This window comes from Crocodylus siamensis, chromosome 5, assembly GCF_052110815.1.
Source record: "Crocodylus siamensis isolate JL-2025a chromosome 5, ASM5211081v1, whole genome shotgun sequence".
Classification (NCBI taxonomy): domain Eukaryota; kingdom Metazoa; phylum Chordata; order Crocodylia; family Crocodylidae; genus Crocodylus; species Crocodylus siamensis.
In genome coordinates this window covers 64,991,386-65,013,200 of record NC_143399.1, presented here as the reverse complement: position 1 = coordinate 65,013,200, position 21,815 = coordinate 64,991,386, and the positions used below count along the sequence as shown (strand labels likewise).

At 40.3% G+C, this 21,815-nt stretch overlaps 1 protein-coding gene and 1 long non-coding RNA gene across 2 annotated transcripts in view; one reads left to right on the top strand and one right to left on the bottom strand.

The window, feature by feature from the left end:
- The first annotated feature begins 211 nt into the window (after positions 1-211).
- ATP6V1G3 (ATPase H+ transporting V1 subunit G3) lies at positions 212-20,762 on the top strand. The gene is made up of 3 exons (XM_090049171.1): positions 212-368; positions 14,693-14,793; positions 19,862-20,762. The coding sequence occupies exons 1-3, from the start codon at positions 287-289 to the stop codon at positions 20,048-20,050; spliced, it is 372 nt and encodes a 123-aa protein (XP_089905297.1). The 5' UTR covers positions 212-286; the 3' UTR covers positions 20,051-20,762.
- Positions 14,823-21,815, bottom strand: part of LOC149864179 (uncharacterized) — a 102,517-nt gene continuing 95,524 nt past the window's right edge. The window contains exons 5-6 of the long non-coding RNA XR_016442595.1: positions 15,698-15,742; positions 14,823-15,043 (exon numbers count right to left, since the gene is read on the bottom strand). This is a non-coding gene — a long non-coding RNA (uncharacterized LOC149864179). The remainder of the gene's footprint in view (positions 15,044-15,697; positions 15,743-21,815) is intronic.

The following is a 21,815-nucleotide window of genomic DNA, read 5'->3' as shown; positions in this document are numbered from 1 at the left end:
GAGTCATTCCCATATTTTCAATTTAATCCTGGGTAAACCTGTGTGTTACCCAGAGAAGGAAAGCGTGTCTCTAAAGCAAATTGTGGTTTTCCTGATTAGGCCCTTTGTTTTTTCTTGCACTGCAGCAATCTGGTTAAGACCAGGTTGACTTGGTGCAATCTAATCTAAATGGGTACTATAACATATGTTGACACAACAAAATGCCCAGGGAAGAGATTATTTGATGGTATAAAACTCCTTTGAATTCTCAGTTGTTAAAAAGACGAGCCAGACCCAAGGAATCAGCATGACCAGCCAGTCTCAGGGAATCCAGCAGCTTTTACAAGCAGAAAAACGCGCCAAAGACAAAGTAGAAGAAGCCAAAAAGAGTAAGTATTTGGTCTGGGTTTATTGTATTGTCCTATGGAATGCTCATTAGAAATACAGTAGTTTGGTAAAATATCAGTATTATTTCATCTGTACAAAGGATCATGAATTTCCTGCTGCTTCTACTCATTCCTGCTTGCCAGCTCAGTCTCAGCACGCAGATTACTACTAGTATCACCTGTGATCAGGCAATTAATCCATATTAAAGAGTTTGTTTAGCTCCTTTAGCTCTATCCTAATTTTATTTAGCTGTCACGAGCTGACCAGGCCTATAAGTGGTTTTATTCTGATAGAAAATTGGGAGATTGTATTAGGAGTATTGGCAACACTTTAAGAACTCAAAAGTCATCAAGAGTCAGACACCCCCAAATTTATAAGATATAAAAGTAAGAAAAGTTATGCCCTTGTCACTGGTTTTCTGTCAAATATGTTGCAATCACAGAACATATTTTTTATTCTTTTAATCAAGTTCAAATAGTCACATAATAAATAATATAACCCCTGGAGTTGGATCTTTAAAAAAAAAAAACATTATATATCACCAGTCACAAGAAAAACCATGAGAATTCACACCACTGTGAGGGTTTACCCCAATAATCAATGTAAGGCATGCAGTCAGCAAGAATATACTTAAAATCATGTTGCTAAACACTCAACTCAAGAAAAGAAATAGCAAACAAAAAGTTGAGATTCTTTTAAGCATATTAGGTGTCTGGGTATATAAATATGAGGATATTACATTTAAAAGCTTAATTTATCAAAGGCAAACATGGGCAAAAGGAGTAATGAAACAAAGGTATACGTACAAGAATAGCAAACTCCACTTGCAGCTGCAAATGAACATCCTTAGTATTTAAATAAAACAAATTATCACGTCCCTGCAATCTCTCCATGCATATTCTTCCTCATTTTATGTATGGTGGTCCTCTCTGTGATCTCAGTAGAAGAACATGTAGAATGCACTCCCACTACAAAGTACTCATTCATCAATTGTTGACCTGCCTCAGCTTCAAAGGGGGATTACAGGTGATTTTTCACAGATTCTGAACATGGTTTAGAATACTGTACCTTTAAATTTTATGTTACTTGACTGACCTGCAACTGAAAAATATTAGGAATCAGAGAAGAAAGCCAATCAAAAAAGAGGAAAGGAATGATGTTATGCAAAGAATGTTTCAAAGTAAAGTTGCTGAGGGACTTAATCAGACCTATAGAGTGTGTAAGTGTTGTAGAAGGAAATATACTACACGGAAATATAGTCTGTGTTTCAAGTAGAAATGTAGACTGCCGTGTTGTGTCAATTAAGAAACCAGTCCTGTAGCCCTAGTACACAAAACAGTACTGCTATTAATGCAGTCATGTATTGTTTATGTGATACTAACAGTTCACTCTGTGCTTTAAAGACCAGTCAAATGGCAGGGTCTGTTCTGAACAGTTAACAATCTACATCTAGATTATACTCCAGATACATGCATGCAGTGCCATTAGTTAAAAAAAAAAATTAACATCTCTGTATGACCATGCAAAGGGCGTTAACAAGGTGTTTCATTCTAGGTGCCCAGGAGTAGGCAGTAAGTTTCTGTCCTCAAAGGAGATAGTTACAGGTCTTGCCATGTATTAACCAGCACAGTTCAGCTGCCCTGGGTGGTATTGTGATTTGTACTGGTAAAAGCCAGATCCAAATTACTTTCTCAAAAAACAAGGGGTTAGTAAGAAGGGAACTTTCTCTCTCAAAGAGGCACAGCCTGGACTTAAATGAAATCAATGAAAGTTTTGTTTAAGGGCAGCAGGATCAAGCCCCTACTGATAACATGAAATTGAAAATTAAAAAGGCAGCTAACAGGAATATTTCAAATAAAAAACTCAGACAATTTAAAAGTGCAATTATAATCAAAAGCATAAAGTTATGCCCATTACTTAAATATTTTGCTGAATTAAAGTGCAAGATTCAAGTGCTTAGGAAAATACATACATATGTCCATCACCTTAAGCACTGCTACAGAAGATGGGATGCTTCAAGAGCCTCCCTAGCATAAAGCACTTTTCAAAACCCCTTGGAGCCAGAAACTTAAATCAGAATACTGAGTGTTCCTGTCAGTGCTTTGCCACTAAGCTGAGAGTTAGTCAATGGATACAGACAACAGGTTATTGAATGTTTTATCATCAACATGCAAGAAATATATATATTCCTTACATATGTCCCTCATATTGTTTTTAAGCAAAGTATGCTTGTCACTGTTTCAAAAGACAGGGAAAAAATCAACTACAGCATGTAAAAGCAAAATATATGCCCTCTCTCAAAATTGGATGAAGTACCAGATTGCCCACAACCTACAGTTTGATAGATTTTTGCCTTTTTGCTAAATAATGTAAGCTGCTCTCACAGCATGGACCAGTATGTGGGATGCTAGCTAATGCTGAGAGGTGTCTGTGTAAGGCAGACAGTGTTGTCCTGTGGGGCCAGGCCAACCCTCAGGGTCTCAATATCGTACTGTTAGATGGGAGAGTGCAACACAATGGCACATATACAAACACACAAATCAATTAGGTGCATACACACACACTGCCAACTCAGCCACATACACATCCAAACCAGCCTAGGTACATGCATACTTATCACCAATTCAAACACATACACACACCACAAATTAGACAACATTCAGTTGTCAATACCCACACACCCACTTACCCACTTACATGGATCACTAATTCAGATATCATGCACACGATGACATATATGTATCTTCATCAGTTCACACACAAACCACCCACCTACACATATACACAGATGAGTTCCTAACTTGGATGGTACGGTATGTATGTGTGTGTTTGGGGTACTTGCGATACCTGGGGGAAGGTTAAGGTTAAGGTGAGAGAGAAAGTGTAAGGAGTAAAAGTTGCTGGAACCAGGATTAGAACTGGTAGACTAGAGAGAAGCTGGTTGAGGAACTGAGGCTTGGGGCTGCTTAAGGTCAAATGGCCCCAGGGTTACTCAAGGTCACTGGTGCAAAGGCAAAAAGCCCGGTGGCAAGGAGGAGATGACCAGGAAAGAGAGAGAGGCAGAAAGCTGGGAGCTTGGGGCTGGAAACTGAGGCTCAAAGCTGGGTGCTTGGGGCAGGTGAGTGGTGGCAAGGAGGAAACAGTCAGGAAACAGACAAAAACCCAACTTGCAGTTTCAAAATAACAGGTTTATTAAGCAGACAACACACTACACAGCCCCATGCCTACACACACACACAATGGTAGCAGGAGAAAGACTCAGTGGAAGGGTTGGAGTCCAGATAGAGAAGAGAAACAGTGTTCAAGTCCTTTGCTTGGGGAAGGAAGGTGAATGATAGCTACCTATCCTGGGCTATGAGTTGATCCTTGGTGGCCAGTCAGGGTCTTCCCCAGAAAGGTGTTGTCCAGAGGCCGGTCGCCAGCAGGGCCTTTGGGTGGATAGGTGGTGTGGCATGGTGCTGGTCCAGATGAAGAGGGCGTCCCAAGGAGTCAGTCTTCACTACCCCTTTTTATGGGGCAGACTACCTATGATCTCCTATGGGGAGGGCATGTCCAGGCAAGGTCAGTCCTGTTCCAGAGGGTTCCAGGTGTTGTTACTGAGCATGTGCAGCCTTGGCACAATGGTGGGTTGCCTCATCTTTTGTTTCTTGAATGCTGAGGGTAGTTCCAAGAGCTGGGTCGTTGGTTCAGGTATCGGTTTTGATGGTTCGGTCATTCAGAGGGAGCTACTTTTAGACATACTGCCACTGTCTCTCAAACACCCTCATTCATCCCCATTCATTCAGGAACCAAGTTACATAGGAGGTGTAGGTATGAGTCATAGATTACAACATACTTACACAACAGGGCATGGGGACAAGATGGGAACAAGATGGGGACCTGACACACAAAATGGATACTTGACATCACTCATGCCAACACACATTGCAGGCCTAAATCATACAATGTCAATATGAAACAATAAAAATCAATGCACAAATTATAGGAATACAATATATTACAATATAAAACAGTAAAAATCAATACAACATAACAGAATGCTATGTAGAATATATCAAAAGGGTCCTATTACAATAATAGTATACAAGAACTTGTCTTAGCTTAACTAGTACTTGTAATCACTTATAAGGCATAGAGAGGGCAGAGAGAAAGTCAGAAATGGTTGGGCAAAGGGAGGAAATGCATTTTTAAATTTAAAAAAAAAAAGAAAAACTGGGGGTTTTGCTACAACAGGACAAAAGCAGACAAGACAGTGCCTGATTAGGGCTTCTTGGAGATAATCAACAGTGCACCCGCCGAGCCTCGATCATACGATCCCGTGCCGCCCGGCCCAAGGACTTGGTGGTAACCTTTCGCTCCATCCCTTAGGGGAGGTGTCACCGATCTCCTGGTTCAGGCGGTCTTCCCCCTCCTTATCCCGCCTGCCACGACTTCAATGATATTTCAGTGGTGGAGGGGTACAACTGTCCGATCCTGGCTGCCTCCCTGCGGCCAAGGCGTGGTGTTCTTTGTGAGGCTCCAACCTCCCCTGTACCTTGCCCTATCCCAGCTTCAGTGGTGTGCTATTGTGGTTGCCAACGACCGACCCTTACTTGATGTAGGGTCCCTCCTAATTTTAGTCAGGCCTAGGAAGAGGACCCAATAAACCCAGACCTTTTCCTGACTCATGCAAGCTTAGGGGCCCTAGCTCCCTCTGGCTGTGATGCTCACCAGTAACGACACTAAGAGCAATAATGGAAGTGATACCAATGATAATAATAATAACAACAATAGGTCCACCGAGAGGCTACGGTGACCTTACTTCAACACCCCTTCACAACCTTCCTTATATCTCTGCCCAGGCATGCCTAGCACAGTGCCATCCCCTTAAATCCCAACTACTCTTCCCCTTCAGGGCTACTATGCAAGCTCAGGCGGGGATTTTCTCCCGTAAGTATGCCCTCTACGTTCCTCGATGAAGGAGCCCTCCCTCGACAGGGTTCCAGTCTGTGTCCTCTGTTGCAAGCGTGAAGGTCTTAGTTGGCCTTCTTGTACGGATACCTCTTGCTTCGTACTTCTGTCGGCCTCGAGCCCCAGTTGACGAGGTCGCTCCCATCGGCTCCCCTCATGGCCCGAGGGTAATATACAGCCGGTACACCTGCATCTTCTCGGGTCCGCCGGCAGTGTTTCCCCCTGGGCACAGTTCGGATACCTTTTGTAAGCCCGGAGCAGCATCCCCTGTTCCCTGTACTGCCTTAGTGGCCCCGAGGGTTCTTCTCTCGCCACCCTCTTGCCACCTCTCCTCCCCTTCGCTCCGCCTATTTCCCTTCTTATACTCCTGGGTCGGTTCTCCTCCCCCTCTCTCCCAGCTGTTTCCCCTTTAAGTGAACCGTGGCTAATGAGTCGCGCGGGCTCCACCACCTCTTTCCGCTCCGCCACGGTTCCCACTGCTGCTTCCAGTCCCGCCGTGCCTTGTGCTGCCAGTGAGTTGTTTTTGCTCATTCTTCCTTTCTCCTCCCTCTCTCTGGGGTGTGCTGTCCCCCAGGGTCCCTCTTTGACCCTTCGGGGTTCAAATCTCCCCCTTGTCCTGGGACAAACAGGTATCTGGTAATCTCCTTCCATTCCTTCCTTGGAAAAAGCTGTTTAAGAAGAGCTTGAACTAATGAGTGAGGCTTTCTTTTCTGATGGGGTGCTAAATGCTGATAACAGCTGATAAATGCTCTGTTATCAACAGCTGGGGGAAGTGGGGAGGAAGAACCCCTCCCTAATTAGAGCATCCTGTTGGGCCTGGCCACACCCACCTCAGCATGGTGGAAGGGAAGGAAGGGCTGCTTTAGAGCCCCTGGCTTCTAGCCTAAGCCACTGCAGGCATGTGCTTGCATTTCTTCAGTCCAGAGGGAATGTCTTTATGGTTACAAACTGGTTCAGCCTAGCCAGGTTAGACTAACCTGCAAAGATTGAATCAATTCAGGCTCAACCTTTTTGAATGTTTGTCCCTAACCTAGAAATTCAGTGTACATAAACCACTTTCAAAATGGCCAAAACCGGTTTAAGATAAGCCCGGATGGATGCAATATCAGTCAACTGATTTAGGTTAAATTGGTACTGATCTTCTGTCCCAGATCTCCTCCAGATTCTAGTTAACTGTCCCTGTATGCTGTGCACCTTCCCTGCAAACTCTTCTCCCCCCACTTCCTCCCAAGTGAACAGACATTCACTTTTGATTCTAGAAATGCAGACATGGCTATGGTGGCCCAGGCCAGAAGTTGGGGATGGGGAAATAGAGTATGCCCTTCCTGCTTGGCTGGAGCAAGCAGCTAGAGCCAAGGCTAGCCTGAGTACCCCCTACTTCTAGCCTGGGCCATGGTAGGCATGTGGCTGCATTTCCAGAATCAAAAGTGAATGTCTGTTCACTTGCTTATTAGTTCAATCTACATAGCTTAGACTAACCTGTGAAGACTGAATCTATTCAGCCTCCAACTTTTTGACTGTCTGTACTTAGCCCAGGTGGGCAAAATCCAATCCATAGGCCATAGGTTGCCAACACCCACTGTACTCAAAGGTACATTTTTGCTGATATAACTGCATTTACTCTAGAGTTTGTGCTGATATAATAATGTTGTAAAACAGATCCCTAACTGACACTATTATGCAAGCAAAAATTTCTAGTGTAGACTTGAACGAAATCATTTTAATAACTAATTATGCCCATGTAAGATGAGTTGCCTCGCTAAAACTAAACTCTCATTATTTAAAAGGTTCAACTTTCTAATTAAGTCATAAAAGTTTCATAGTGCCAAATACTGTTGTTAACTACACACACCTAAATCCAGAATAAATTTCAGGATCTTCCCTTCCAGAGCCACTCTGAATTTAGATCAATGTATATTACTGCAGAAGTTAGCAACTGGTTGGACATAACATAAAATATACACTAAGTCTCAGCAATAATTCCAAGGTACAGTCATCTAACAATTACTAACCTATTAGGCAATAACTAGAGCAGATAGGTAACCTATGCATGCAGAAATTTCCAAAGCAAGTCAAGCCTGTTCCGTCTCATTTCAGGAAACATCAACTCTAAACCAATTTGTACCAGTTAACATCAGCAGATTCTGCTCAGGGTTTGACAATCAACAGGTCTCAGTTTCAAAGGAAAACAGTGAACTTGCCCTGCCTGTACTAGTGCAGTTCCTCCCCAGTTAAACTGTAAATATGACCTATGCTATCATTGCTAAACAGCCACCGCTGAGATACTCATAGCAGTGAGCTTGTTCTTTACTGACTGCTCTATCTACATTGCTTACAAAAGAAGGAAGGGAAAAGGTAGTTCCTTCAAATGATGTTACCAGAAAAAAGTCTTTTTAGATGAAACATGATTTTCAAGAATATCCTAGGGCAAAAAAAAAAGAGAGGAAAGTAGACATTCACATCACCAGACATCCACATCACCAGAACAGCTTAGAGCCTGATCATACTTTATTTGCACACACTGTTCGATCTAAGGAGACAATAGACTTATATCAGTAACACTCAGTCCTCATTGACTCAGGAGCCACAGAAGCAGTCAGAGTTAACCAAGGTCAAAACAGTATATACACCCCAAAGTGAAATGGGAAAAATACACTATTTCAAAACAAACAAACAAAAAATGTTATTATGTTAGTAAGCATTGATTGAGAGATCTGTCATTGCAGAAAATCCCTCTCTCATAAAGTTAAAAAACATTAAATCCTTGATAACATTTTCTATGAAGATCTGCGGCGGATATGTTGACAAAACATTCCTGGCTTCAGATCTGTGATCTGAGTATCACTGGGCTAAGTCTTGGCTGATATAAATGCAAGTGCTAAGGATTTTGCTCAAAGTATTTTGGAATAGGCTGTCCAAGAGATGCACTGGAACCCAGAGCATCAAAATAATTGAACTCTTTATTAACAGATGCATGTTATGCATGTTATACTTACTCGGGTGAGGAAGGATTCTTGCCTGGAACTTTTTTCCAAAAAACTACTAGACCCAGTAAAGCAGGTGGGACTATATATTATAAACAAGCTGCAAACTGAAGTAAGTCACTTAATATACTGTCTTCATACATCATGGTCAATGCACTTTAGTCCTGGCTTACAATACTCCTCTTAGCTCATTGGTAGGTTTCAGAGATTTCACCTGTGCCTAACAGACTATGTAAGGGCTGTGTGATGGGGATAAATACATTAATATCCTCTAGATCCTTAGAACCCAGATTCAGACATCCAAACAAAGTTTGATCCCAGATCTCTTTTTCATGCTATATCTACTTACTTCCATTACTTAAAAATAAAATTAATCTCAGAAATAAACATGCGTTGTCTGAAAGGTATGTCAGTCCCTCCAAGTTTCTGTCATGCACAACAAGATAAAAAATTGACACTAAACACAGCTCTTGTTGTGCATGACAGAAGCTTAGAGGGACTAACATACCTGTTCAGACAATGCATGTTTTTAACACCCAAATTTACACATTTAGCTTTTCCTAGTTAATAGATGGCATATGTTTTATGTAGCAAAAAAGCTGTATATTTTGATCAGTGGTCAAAATATTAAACTTTTATGAAGGGCAACATCTCCTCCTCAGAAAGAATACAATAAAATCTGCATTGTAAACTGTTTAATATGCCCTTAAGAACTAATCAGGTAATCCTATTTAAAACAGGGGTTGTTTGTGTTTTTGGCAAGTCACTATTATTACTGGTTTATCATCCACATACAGAAACTTAGCCGACAATCCTAAATTGTTTTTTGAACATTCAAAGCATGTTTTAACAGGGCATTCTAATTTAAAATACAATATAGATATAAATTTGTGATCAGATTAAACATTTTCAGAAGTGTCTGATTTACCTTGATTTTCTATTTAATTTGAAAACAATAGCTGACAAACCAACAGCATTCTTTAAAAAAAATTTTTTTTTTTTAAATCACACCAGTGCTTTACTTATAACTAAGGTAATGCATTACCATGAGCGGCATTGAGAAAACATTTTTTCCCTGACACTGAAAATGCTTTCCTGCTGTTTCAATAAAATAAAAACTTATATAAGGGGATAACGAAGATGGTAACAGTGTAATCCACCTAGCATGGGAACCACACAGGGATCTAAGAAAGTACCCTGCACACCATTTACCAACATCATAGGTAGCAGCACACACAGGAAACAGGCTTAGCAAAACTCTTGTCCTCTCTGCAGGTCAATGGGTAGAGGCATTACAGGCCTCCATACTGTACCTCTTTGGCAAAATATTCTTGAAAAAAGGTTTTGTTGTTGCTGCTGCAATACCTGGTAGCCCGGGGAGGGGGGAAGAGGGGGGAGGAAGTTTGTAAAACTTTCCTCTTGGAATAATTACACATGTAAACTATTGGTATATTTTTCCCCTTCATGAACTAAATAAATCAAACCTCACTCTGCCTCATTGGCCTCCATATAGTTGCTGTACATAATTTCTAGCCTCCTCATCAGAGTGGTCTTGAATAAATTTTCATTCCATGCTTCCAGCAAAGACATAGGGGCCAATCAATGGACCTCAGATATAAACAGATATACACCAGCTAAGAAAGACTTTTATAACACGACTCAGAATAAGCCAGGCCTCATTGTGTAGACACGGTAATAGACAAGAGGTTTAAAAAACTACCTCTGGGTTGCTTCTAGTAAAATAGCAGGTTTAGATTTAGTTTCTGTTCACCATAGGTGCAGCATATGATATATCTCATATGTTGGCAATCACTGATTCTGTCCACAGAACTCTTGCCCTAGCATTTAATTAAATGGGATAACACTAGGCTACCAGTTTGCAAATAGCAAAGTATCATGGACAAATGAAATGGCTGCCATTTTCATATCCAGTGCATGACACTCTGCAGAGTGGTTTTTACACACGTTAACTGGTACAACATGCAGCAGACCAGTAGTTTAATGGGCAACCTCTGTATGTTAGATGTGGCATACTGGAGAGGGGAGAGGTATCACAGCAGCAGATAGGGCAGGGAGCAGACAGTAAAGCATTAGATCACACAGGGAGCACAGGAAAGGAAGCAGAAAGCAACGGAGAAGATCGGGTAAGGGAAAGGGACCAGAGTGGCACTTAGGGAGTGTGCAGAGCTAATTTGTGGCACGTGCCAAAAAAGGTTGGCCCCACTACCATGGACAGTATTTTTTTTTTGCTTCATCTGTTTTAGTTGAAGACAGAAAAAACAAATCTTGCCACTTCTATTAGTCTATTTTGTGTATCTTATGATTAAGTACAAGCCTGAGGCTGAATCATTTCAGTCTTCATAGATTAATCTAACTTGCATAGACTGAGTCAATAAGCAAGTGAACAGACATTCACTTTTTAATTTGGAAATACAGCCAAACACCTGTATTGTCCCAGGCAAGAAGATGGGGAGTAGTAAAGCATGCTTCCCTGCTCACCCAGAGCAGACAGCTTAGGCCAAGACTAGCCTGTCCACCCTGCAAATGTGGGGGAGCGGCAAGGGAGGTACAAATCCAGGTTGATCTGAACCTGGTTTTACCATTTTGAAAGCAGTTTATGTACACTGAACTTCTGTTGTGTTATAGATTTGAACCAGTTTTCAATCACTTATACTGGTTTGTGTGTAATTTCTGTCCCTAGTCTATATGTTTGTATTGATTTATTTAGTGACAACATTTTTCATACATTTATTACAGATGGGCCCAGATGGAATATAAAAATAAAATCCCCTAGATTTAAGGGAGTTTACCTTCATTATCCAACTGAAACCCAGATCCTCATCCAGTTTTTTGACTGGTATAATCTGGCAGAGCTCCATCTAAATCAGATGTAGCTCTCTTGATTTACATCCAATGAGAATCTGGCAGATTGATTTCACTCTTAAAGAATCTCTGCCTAAAAGGTGAACTTGAAAGTCAAAATCAACACATCCAGATTTACTGGGTTGGATTTGAAAATGCGGACACAACTCTAACTTCTGTTGCTCAGGCTGGTTTCAAGTCTTTACATGAATGCATCATTTTTCACTTACTGCTCCTGGACATATGAATCAGTGACAGACCACTCACAAAGCGAGGTAGAATCATAGAAAATTAGGGTTGGAAGGAACCTCAGGAGGTTGCCTAGTCCAATCCCCTGCTCAAAGCAGGACATCTCCAACTAGATCATCCCAGCCAAGTCTTTGCCTAGTCAGGTTGTAAAAACCTCCAATAATGGAGATGCCACAACCTCTCTTGGTAACCTGTTCTGGTGTTTTACTACCCTCCTAGTGCGGCAGTTTTTCCTAATATCAAACCTAAACTTCCCTTGCTGCCACTTGAGATCATTGTTCCTTGTTCTGTCATCTGCCACCACTGAGAACAGTCTAGCTTCATTCTCTTTGGTACCACCCTTCAACTACCCTCAGGCAGTTGAAGGCTACTACTAAATCTCCTCTCAGTCTTCTCTTCTCAAAACTAAATAAGCTCAGTTCCCTTGGTCTCTCCTTCAGAATACATGTTCCCCCAGCTCCCTAACCATTTTGTTACCTTCCAGTGGATTCTCTCCAATTTGTCCACATCCTTTCTGCAGTGGGGGGCCCCGAACTGGACAAAGTACTCCAGATGTGGCCGCACCAGTGTTGAATAGAGGAGAATAATCACTTCCCTTGATCTGATGGCAATGCTCCTACCAATGCAGCCCAGTATGTCGTTAGCCGTCCTTGCAACAATGTCACACTGCTGGTTCATAATTCAATAAATAAAATCTAATTCATTAAAGATAAATTTTAAGAAAGAATTTGTATTTTGGTTTAAAACAGAGAAAACGTTTTGAAATGGGGTCCCTGCAGTTCTATACACATTGCCAATGATCTATGATGACAAGTAGACTCCGAGAGCTGTAATTAAGCATCCAAGAAAGCATTCTAGAAAATAAAAATATACAGTAAATCCACAAGGTTGCACAACAGTTCCTGCTGTAAAAAGGCTTTAATATAATCACACCTGATCGCTCCATGAATTCCACAATAAGAATACTCCAGTGGGTCAAGTGGCCTATAAATCAGACTGAGGCGCTAAAAGGAATTTAGTGTCTCTGTTACTAAATCTACGCCCAGAAATGAAGGTACTGACTTGGAACTGGCCTGCCCATTGAGCTGATAATTTACCACTGAATCAGTCATTTTTGCCAAACATTTTCTTGAATCACAGATCTAGTCAAAGCACTGTTTTTTCCAAGCTTCAGTTTCACTGTTGTGCCATGCCCAGGGGACTTGCATTGCTATATGTCACATCTGATATGCCTTCACATGTGCAGTATAACTGAAACCAATCCAATGTAGTGCACCAAGAAAAAAAAAGAAATGAACAATTGCCTCAAGTCTGTTGTTCAAATCATGTACCAAATATAGATAGTTAGGGCCTAATTCCTTTCACTCTTCTACCAGTTTAAGTCCATTAATTTAACAGATTTACTTCTCATTTGTACAGGTATAACAGACATCAGAATCAGTGACTATGGCTCTAGCAGGCTTTTTCCGAGAAACAGTACTTGAGGCTACATTAAGACAAATTTCTGTATGCTAGACTCAAAAGATAGCGCATCCTTCAGCAGAAAAACAGAATAATGAAGTGGAATTCCTTGCTTGCGTGCTTTCCTTTTTATAGTACATAAGGTCTCAAGTATTTAGGATTTGGATTGGATGGGTTGCACTTTGAGGTGGTTGGGGGCAGTTGGTTTTGAGGAATACCAAAACTGTCAACGCTCACCTTTCTGATTTTGTCAGAGACCCTCACTGGGGACTTTGGAAAAGGTACACTTTTTGTTCCAACACATTCATCATAGGAGTGCATGTGCACATTTTAACAAAAATGTCTTTTTGCCAAAGTATTCGTAAATAATTGAAGTCAAGTAGGTGTGAATAAAAACAAGCAAAAACAATTTAAACAGTCACACTAAAGAATCCTCTTTTCAGTTGCCAAATTCCAATATCTTAGCTCTAGTAATACTGTCATCTCATTAATTAATCAACATAATAGATTTTCCTGGACTAATAAGATCCAATATAAAAAACAAACCCTTTGTGAGGCTCTGTGGCATTTCACCAACGTCCTATAAAACAAATAGTTACACAAGTATGACAATTCAGCAATTACAAGTTCAGAACTTGTTTCACATGACAACAGCAATGTAAGCACTGTGCTTCTACCTTTCTTTCCCGCTCTTCTTAAATGTATTTTTGCCAAACCTGGGAGATACTATAGATAGTATCGACTGCTTCAAAGACTTACACATAAATAAGACTACTTGCAGCTTGCATAAGGAGTCAAAGTGAAATTCATAATATGTAAAGTTAAGCATGTGCATAAGATTTTTCAGTATGAGGGCTTTTCTTTTTGTTACAGCTTAAAGGTCACTTAACAGAATAATTTTCATATTAAATAAATCAATCCTGGTCTTAAAAATTTTTTTCATGTTTTTCATGTTTCATTAGTGCAGAATACCTGATTTGATATTCTTTCATTCTTAATCACCCACCTCTGCATTTGACCACAAAAAACAAAAAAAAAGGAATGGAGACAATAAAATATATATGTTGCAATTCAGTTCGCTAAGGGTTAGGCATATCTTTGTGTAGTACCCTGGACATCTGCCAGAGTTAAATAGAATCCAGTTGGTGTGGGCTGAAGTGTCCCTGGCAGCAAATCAATATAGCAAATCTTACAGAAGAATGTCTTTTCCAATCAGTGACAACTAAAATCTGTTATCTGGTGGCTACTACTACCAATCAAAAAAGATACTTCATTTAAACAAGAAAGTGAGATAGAAAATTGTCATACATGTCGTGATAAAGAACTGGTTTGCCGTTCCTTCCAGTCTGTTAGCAAACCTGCAAACTTTTTTGTTACTGATGTGTGCTTCTACTTAAAGGACTAGAGACTGAGCACTTTAGTGACTTAGAAACTTTAATTCTCTTTGGCTCTCATTGATCCCAAGTTACTTAGGCATTGCTAAAGAACCTTTCCTAATAAAAACTTCCATTGACTTCACTGAGAATCCTGCACATTGTACTCATTCTCCATTGTGTAGTTATTCAGTAAAGACACAACCATCTCCACTAAAAAAAAAATCCTGCTCTTATGATTACTTTCATGTTTACCACACGTTAGTACAAAATACCTGCTTTGATATTCTTTCTTATTGAATTACCTACCTCTGTATCTGTTATCTGCTGGCTACTACAACCAATGAAAAAAGATTTTATTTAAACATGAAGCTGTGATAGAAGATTGTCATGTGTGTTGTTACAAAGAATTTCAGCCTGAATTTAATATGTCTATTTTCTGTTCAGGAAAGGGAAAGAGATTGAGGCAAGCCAAAGAAGAAGCTACAGCAGAGATAGACCACTACCGGTTACACCGAGAAAAGGAATTCAGGCATAAACAATCTAATGTAAGTAAAGTGCTTATATCTACAATTAAATTAGTGGCCTGATTGAATGTCCATGCAACTCAACAACATACTGAATTTTATGAACTGGAATATCTCTTGCAAATCAAGGGAAGTGATTCTTCCACTCTGTTCATCACAGATGAGGCCTCACCTGAAGTACTGTGTCCAGTTTGGAGCCTTGCACTTCTAGAAGGATGTGGATAGATTAGAAAGCATCCAGCACTGTTATTACCAAGCAGATCTTCTATTCCTAGATTCAAATTAGAAGCTGAAATAAATCAAATGTTGATTTCTGTCTAATATTTAAAGTGTTGGAGTCTTTTCATAACCGTCATTAGGCTTATGATCAGGCCGTCACAGAGGCATTTTTATAAACTTATTTTCTAACTCCACACACAGAAACATCTTCTGAGAGGTGCAAGTGTTCAAAACTCTGACTTTTTTTAAATTACATTCTCATGGTAAAAATGAATTATTGGACTGAGGTTTATTCTCCTGAATTTCAGTTACTTTTTTTTTTAACATTTTACTATCCTTTGGCAACTCTCCCTACTGTTTTCATGAAGGATTGTCACAAACTGCTTGTTTTCCTTCTTGACTTTCCTTTTTATTTTTTTTTGCCTGTTTTGTACAAAATTACACCAGTCAAAAAAAGGGAAATAAAATGGTAGAAGTCATAAAGAAAGAAAAAAGCTTTACCAGCTTGTCATTTCAGCCACAAACCATATACAACATGATTTTTAAACAGATATCATAACCTCTAGGTACAGATATAAATACAAAGTCACTAATCTACACTGTCAGCTCCAAGAGATGGTGTCACAGTAAGGCCAGGCAAAATTGCACATACCATTTCAGATTTTTACTGACAAAATAAAACCAAATACCTTTAAAATGTATTTACCTTTTCAATCAAGCAGAAAGGAGGAGCCCTTGATTTAAATCTGAACTGCCAAAAGAGAAAAAAAATACCCTCTACATGAGTCTGAACACAATCTTCTCACCATACCCACAATTAGCACCTTGAGCTAGTTTGTTGATGAACATTTTACACAAAGGGCCAAACTGCAAACTGGTTCTTCAATGACATGTTGTAAACAGCCACTACAGTTCTCCTTCACTTTCCCTGACCCCATTATGTTGGACATTTATCTATCCCAGACAAATGTCATCATTATTAACCTAAGCCTGGAGGGAAACTGAGGGGCTGGGCCAGGTCAGAGCCAGAACACTGATAACTAGTTCCACGTGCTAGGTCAATATTCATATGAAAACATTCATAATTCCACAGTTTTTACGGAGTCATACATAATGTTACCTTTGCACATTTTTTAACATCTTGAACATATTTTGTTATAGTGAGATTGGGCTTCTATTCCATGCCGACACTCCTCCCCCGCACCAAACGACACTAATAGATCCATAATGAATGGCAGCAGCAGGAAGGGGAAAGAGTATTGAAAAGAGCTATTAGAGTTAGTGAGATCCATTCTGGCAATATTCAAAGTTTAAACCCAGATCAGGATCCAACGTTTCCTGTCTTTGTAATGGACTTAAGCCAAATTACCAAGTTCTAAAATACCTGAACTCCAGGAACATGTGAAATCCATTCCTGAATATTTTAGCTTAGGACTTTCTGCCTTTCCTTTGGATTAACCAGCAAGGCTGACAGGGGCACATTGGTGTGTGGGCATCTCAGTGTCTCTATATACACTGTCCAGGCTTTTGCACCCTGGAGCGGTTATTTCAGCTTCACCTTACCTTTTGAGCAAGGATTATGTTCAGCGAACCCAATTCTATCATGTCACGACACAGACATATGCCTACTACTACTACTGTTAAATAATGGAAACAATGCTTTGAACAACTATATTAGGATCTCTAAGAATTTTATTAAATGTCATTTAGGCATAAAAGATGGGATGTATAACTATATAATTTAGCCTGTTAATGCTGACTAGAATGAATGGAGTACACTATGGTATTAATGTATAGCACCCATCGGTGGAGAGAGAAGGCTTGACTGGGATCCCACTTACACAAGATGTAAAATTAGGAAAAAGGGAAAACAGAACGTAGACCAAGTACAGTATTGTGATGCTCTGCAGATGAAGATTTTTAAACCCAGTAGTGAAAAAAAGAACATGAAGAAATTCAATTAATATGTAATCATCCATTCTCCCTTTCCTTTTTTGTGTCCTTGTGATAGTTATGTAGTAGAGCTGTGCAAAGCTTCAGGTGGTTATTCAATATGGAGAAGATGCAACCCAATTCAGTGGCTGAGTCTCCAAATCTGAATCAAATCAGGACCAATAAAAAGGTCCGAATCAATTTGAAGCTCTCAAAATCTTTGGAAAAGGTTCGGAGAGCTTCAATGATTGTACACTCCCCGTTGGCTGCAGCAGGGAGCTGGATTTGGACTCAGAGCTGGTAAGCAGGGGGTGGAGGAGGGGGGAGGGGACCATGAGGGGACCCTGCCAGCTCCTCCAGCCCCTGCCTGTTCCCCTCAGCCCCTTCTATGACTGCCCCTGCCCAGCTCCCAGAGCTTTAAGAAAAGCCTAAACTCAGTGGGTGCTGCCGGGGGGGGGGCATCCCTGTTGCCCCCCACTGCCCCACACTGCATATGGGACTCTGCACAAGCCCTGCAACCCCCCACCTTGCTCTTCCAGCCCTTGCATAGCTGCCCCACCCAACCGAGCTCCAGGGCTTTAAGAAAAAAAATACAGAAAAAACCCTGGACTCATCGCTCCTACAGCAGCCTTGGGGGGCTTGTGCATGCCCCCAATGCAGCACAGGGCAGTAGGGAGCAGTGGGGATTTCCCCCCACCTGGCAACACCCACTGAGTTGGGGCTAGTTTTTTCCAAAGTGCTGGGAGGTGGGGTGGGCGGGGCAGCCATTGCCAGGCTGGGAGAGCGGGTGGGGAATGGGCTTGGTCTGGGTGATTTAGAGATTCAGCAGCCAAATCTCCAAATCAGATTCAGCCAAATCGATTCGGGACAGGAATTCGAATCACCAAATTGAAGCTCTGTCCCCCGAATTGGCCAAATCCAAAGCAGATACTAACCGCTTTGCACAGATCTATTATGTAGCAGAATTTGTAGCTTTGTTGGGATCCAACAGGACCACCCTGTAAGCACTTCTGCTAAGGCCTTGAACTTGCAACCTCTGGGCTGTCAGCCATACACCTTAGCACCTGCACAACCCCAATCATTCATTAACTTAAATGAGTATATTATTTTTCAGTAGTGTGAATCAAAGGGTAGAGTTCCTAGTGAAAATATGACTCTGCTTAATGAAATAATACATTTCTTGAGTGTTTTCCTTGAGGTGGACTGGAGGAGGAATATATTGGCACCATAAAATTGTAGAAAATTCTCTCCATGAAGACAGTTTCCCATGTAGGTAGGGATCATACAGTGGCTAGACAATCCTCAAAATTTGGCTCAAGTTAAGATATAGATGATGCTGATTAAATATTGGCCTAAAAATAATTAGTTGAAATAAAAATTTAAACAGTGGAAGATGTCCTTCTTACCTCCAGACTTGAACAAAAAATAAATCCATATTATGTACCAATTCCTTACTTGGTGCCAACTGCAGGTGAATGTCATTTCAAATGATTTCCTTACAAAGAAATATCTAAATACACTTGTATTCTTTAAAGACTAAAATTGGGGTGAAGACGCAAGAAAAAGTAATTTGGTGACCTCCACCCTCCCATATACTGGTCATTTAACCACAGTTCAATTTTTTTACTTTTGCACAAGAGACTCGCTCAACTGAAAAATGGGGGCTTGGCTTGTCAGGACTATGGTGTACTGAAGCACAGTACCTACCCATATTATATATTGTATCTTCATCATATTGAGAAGGTGATAAAGATGTGGGTAGCTAACCTACACTGATTGAAAAGCCATCCAAAATTTAATGTATGGCAACCACTTGGTGCTTTCTAAGACCCAAGGGAAAATCCTCCAGTTTTCTGAGGCATCCTCAAAAATTCCATTAATTTTTTAATTAAAATAACTATCACAGAGAAGTACTCAAGGGCAGCTGGGGCAGTAGTAAGGTGAAGTCACAGCATGCATCTGTTTATAACATAGCCTTGCTAAAAATATTTAACTATTCTAGAGAGAAAGGAAGATTCAATTAAATGTTAAGTGAATGTCCTGAGAATTATTGTGCCAGAAGCTGCCTGGTATTTGGCCAGACAAGCAAATTTGACATGTACAGACATTCAAAAAGCCCAAAGCAGAATCAGTTTAAGTTCCATGGCTTTCGTAAGTGGCATAGTCTGTAAGCAGCATAGCAAACAGAACATACATTCACCCTTTGGTCGGGGGCAGGGTTTGGGGAAAGGAAGGCACAAATCTTAAATCGGGTTCCACCATATTTAAACCAGTCTGTGTGCTGAACTTCTGTTTTGTTATGGATATAGACTGCTTTTGGGTGCCAAACGTCTCTGTTGTGGGTATAGACCAGTTTCTAATCACTTATACTGGTAAAAGTATAATGTCTGTAGCTGGCTTAAAACACCTTATATGAGACCCACGGATGGTTATATATTTCTAACTGCTGAGGATATTGTCAGTAATTTATGAGCTCTTCATTTCTTTCTTTCTTTAGAAGTGTATCTAACCCAATGGCCACATTTAGATTACCTCAGAGAAGTTAAAGCAAACTAATTAGTGATAGAACTTCTCTATACCACTTCATGAATGAATCAATGTAAGGAAAATATTCAAAAAGAGAAAATCTCTTATGGTAGAATCAATTGCTATATATTGGAGTAACACTGGGAATCGGCATTACACTGGGAGGCTCTACTATTAACAAGTGTTCAAAAGAATTCCCATTAATCCTGTTGATTATTCACATGGTTCAATCTAAGTTAAACTATTACTCTTAGAGAGCATTCTGGAAGGTTTGCATAATGTTTCTGTTGGAACACAGATACACATTCTTAGAGGTTGCATCATCTACAATAAACATGGCTATGATGTAAGCTTTTATTTAGCTCAGAGGTTCTCTCTTGCTTAGAAGGTCTCTCTTGTTTTGCCTTTGTAGATAATGGGCTCCCAGGGTAACCTCTCCACTAAAATAGAAGACCAAACAACAGAAAAAATCCAAGCTGTCACCAGTAACTATCACAAAGAGATGGAAAGCATGATGAAAAAACTTTTGAACATGGTATATGACATCAAACCTGAAATCCACCTGAACTACAAATCCACTGATGTGTCCATAGCAGTGTAAGATGCATTCGTCTCCTGATAGGTCAAGATGATTTTGGTTTTCTTGTTTTGTGTGTATGTGAGAGAAACACTAAGTCCAAAACATGTAGACTTACACAGATTTTTAATATAATACCATTCTACAAGTTTTCACAAGCATTTGGTGGATTGAAATGGTTTCCTGTTGCTAACCATGCCCCTGTCATTTATACAGGGGCAAGTTAACAACAGCAAAATAAGTGATTATTTGACACTGGCAGCTTTTTAGTGGGTGTCTTATTTCTTTTCTGATATAAAATGTTCTGTACCAGTTGGGGTGTTATAGGAAATCTGTTTATCCCGATGCTTAATGTATTAAAATTAATAGTTAACTAATAATATTTCTGTTTGCTTGAAATTAAAGCACTTCTCTCTTGTTTTGGACAAATGAAATGGGTTGATTCCTGTGATTTTACAAATAACTCCAAACTTTAGACCAAATACTTTTGCAATGGCATATTGAGAATCACAGCCTTCAGATCCAACACCTCAGATTTTCCAGATTTGTAATTTGTTCATCATTTGGTGTAGTTTAAATGTAAACATTAGTTATGGCTGATTTTACATATCTACCTACTCAAAGAATTTTCCTCCTACTGAATTACACCATGTACCCTACAGATTCTCCTTCAGCTCTGAAATGGCTGCAATTAGTAATAATTATTTATAAAATAAATTTAGTTCTAGATGCATTATATCATGTCTCTCATTATTCTAATAAAACAAAAGGCTTAGTCTTTCTGTGTGTCTATGTACCTGTAATGCTTTTGCCCAACTACACCTGTGCCAATTGGCTGTGTGGGCCGGGGGTGGACATCGGACCCGAATCGGGGGGTGGAGGGGAAGGATCAGACCCAAAGTGGAGGGATAGGGGGTGGAGCGGGGTCAGACCTGAACCAAGGGGAAGGGGCTGGACCCAAAACGGGGGGGAGGGGAGGGTTAGACCCGAAGTGGGGGGAGGTGGACCCAAAGTTGAGGGTGGGGTCTGACCAGAAGTGGGGAGGGGGAGCAGGGTTGGACCCAAACTGATAGGGAGGGGAAGGTGGGGCATTCTTGACAGGCAATTTGCTAATCTACTTTATACTGCACTTAAACCCAGGAATTAGTAGGGCTGATACCTACAATCCTTATGTCAAGCAGTACACAAGTAATGTCACTGAAATCAAAACATTTAGGGCCAGATCCTGTCATCCTTATGTTAGATTAAATTCTATTCTCCTTATTTGCCAAATAATCCTATTGATTTCCAGTAGTAAAATATTACTCAGGTTGGGCAAAGAATATCAGACTTTGGCTCATTGTGATAAAAAAAATCTATAGAACATGTTGGAAACTTCCCACTGACTTTACGGGATTTGGATTAGATCCTATGCCATGAACCCAAAAGCTTGTTTTCACTAGAAAATTTCATCCTGTTTAAATATATACTTAAGAAATTGCAATAACTAGTAAATCAGCAGTCATTACAAATGCTTGTGTTTCACTGATATCAGCTAAACATGGGCCCTTGTTCCAGCTAGGTTTACCCAGCTGACATGATGTTAAACATGACCTCTCTTTTTTTTAAACAACTGCAAAACGAGAGTAAATTTTTGTCTTAGCTTGTACCACAGTATTATATAGTCTTCTCATAAAGGCAAGCCCTGATTATTTAATTCTTTTGTCACACTCTGGATACTGCCAACCTGAAATCAGAACTGAAGCCCACTGACGTGAATGGAAAGATTCCCATACATTTCAATGGACTT

Coding starts and splice junctions, on each gene's coding strand:
- ATP6V1G3 (XM_090049171.1), top strand. CDS start 287: ATGACCAGCCAGTCTCAGGGAATCCAGCAGCTTTTACAAGCAGAAAAA. Junction 369..14,692: donor AGTAGAAGAAGCCAAAAAGA/GTAAGTATTTGG, acceptor TTTTCTGTTCAG/GAAAGGGAAAGAGATTGAGG. Junction 14,794..19,861: donor TCAGGCATAAACAATCTAAT/GTAAGTAAAGTG, acceptor TTGCCTTTGTAG/ATAATGGGCTCCCAGGGTAA.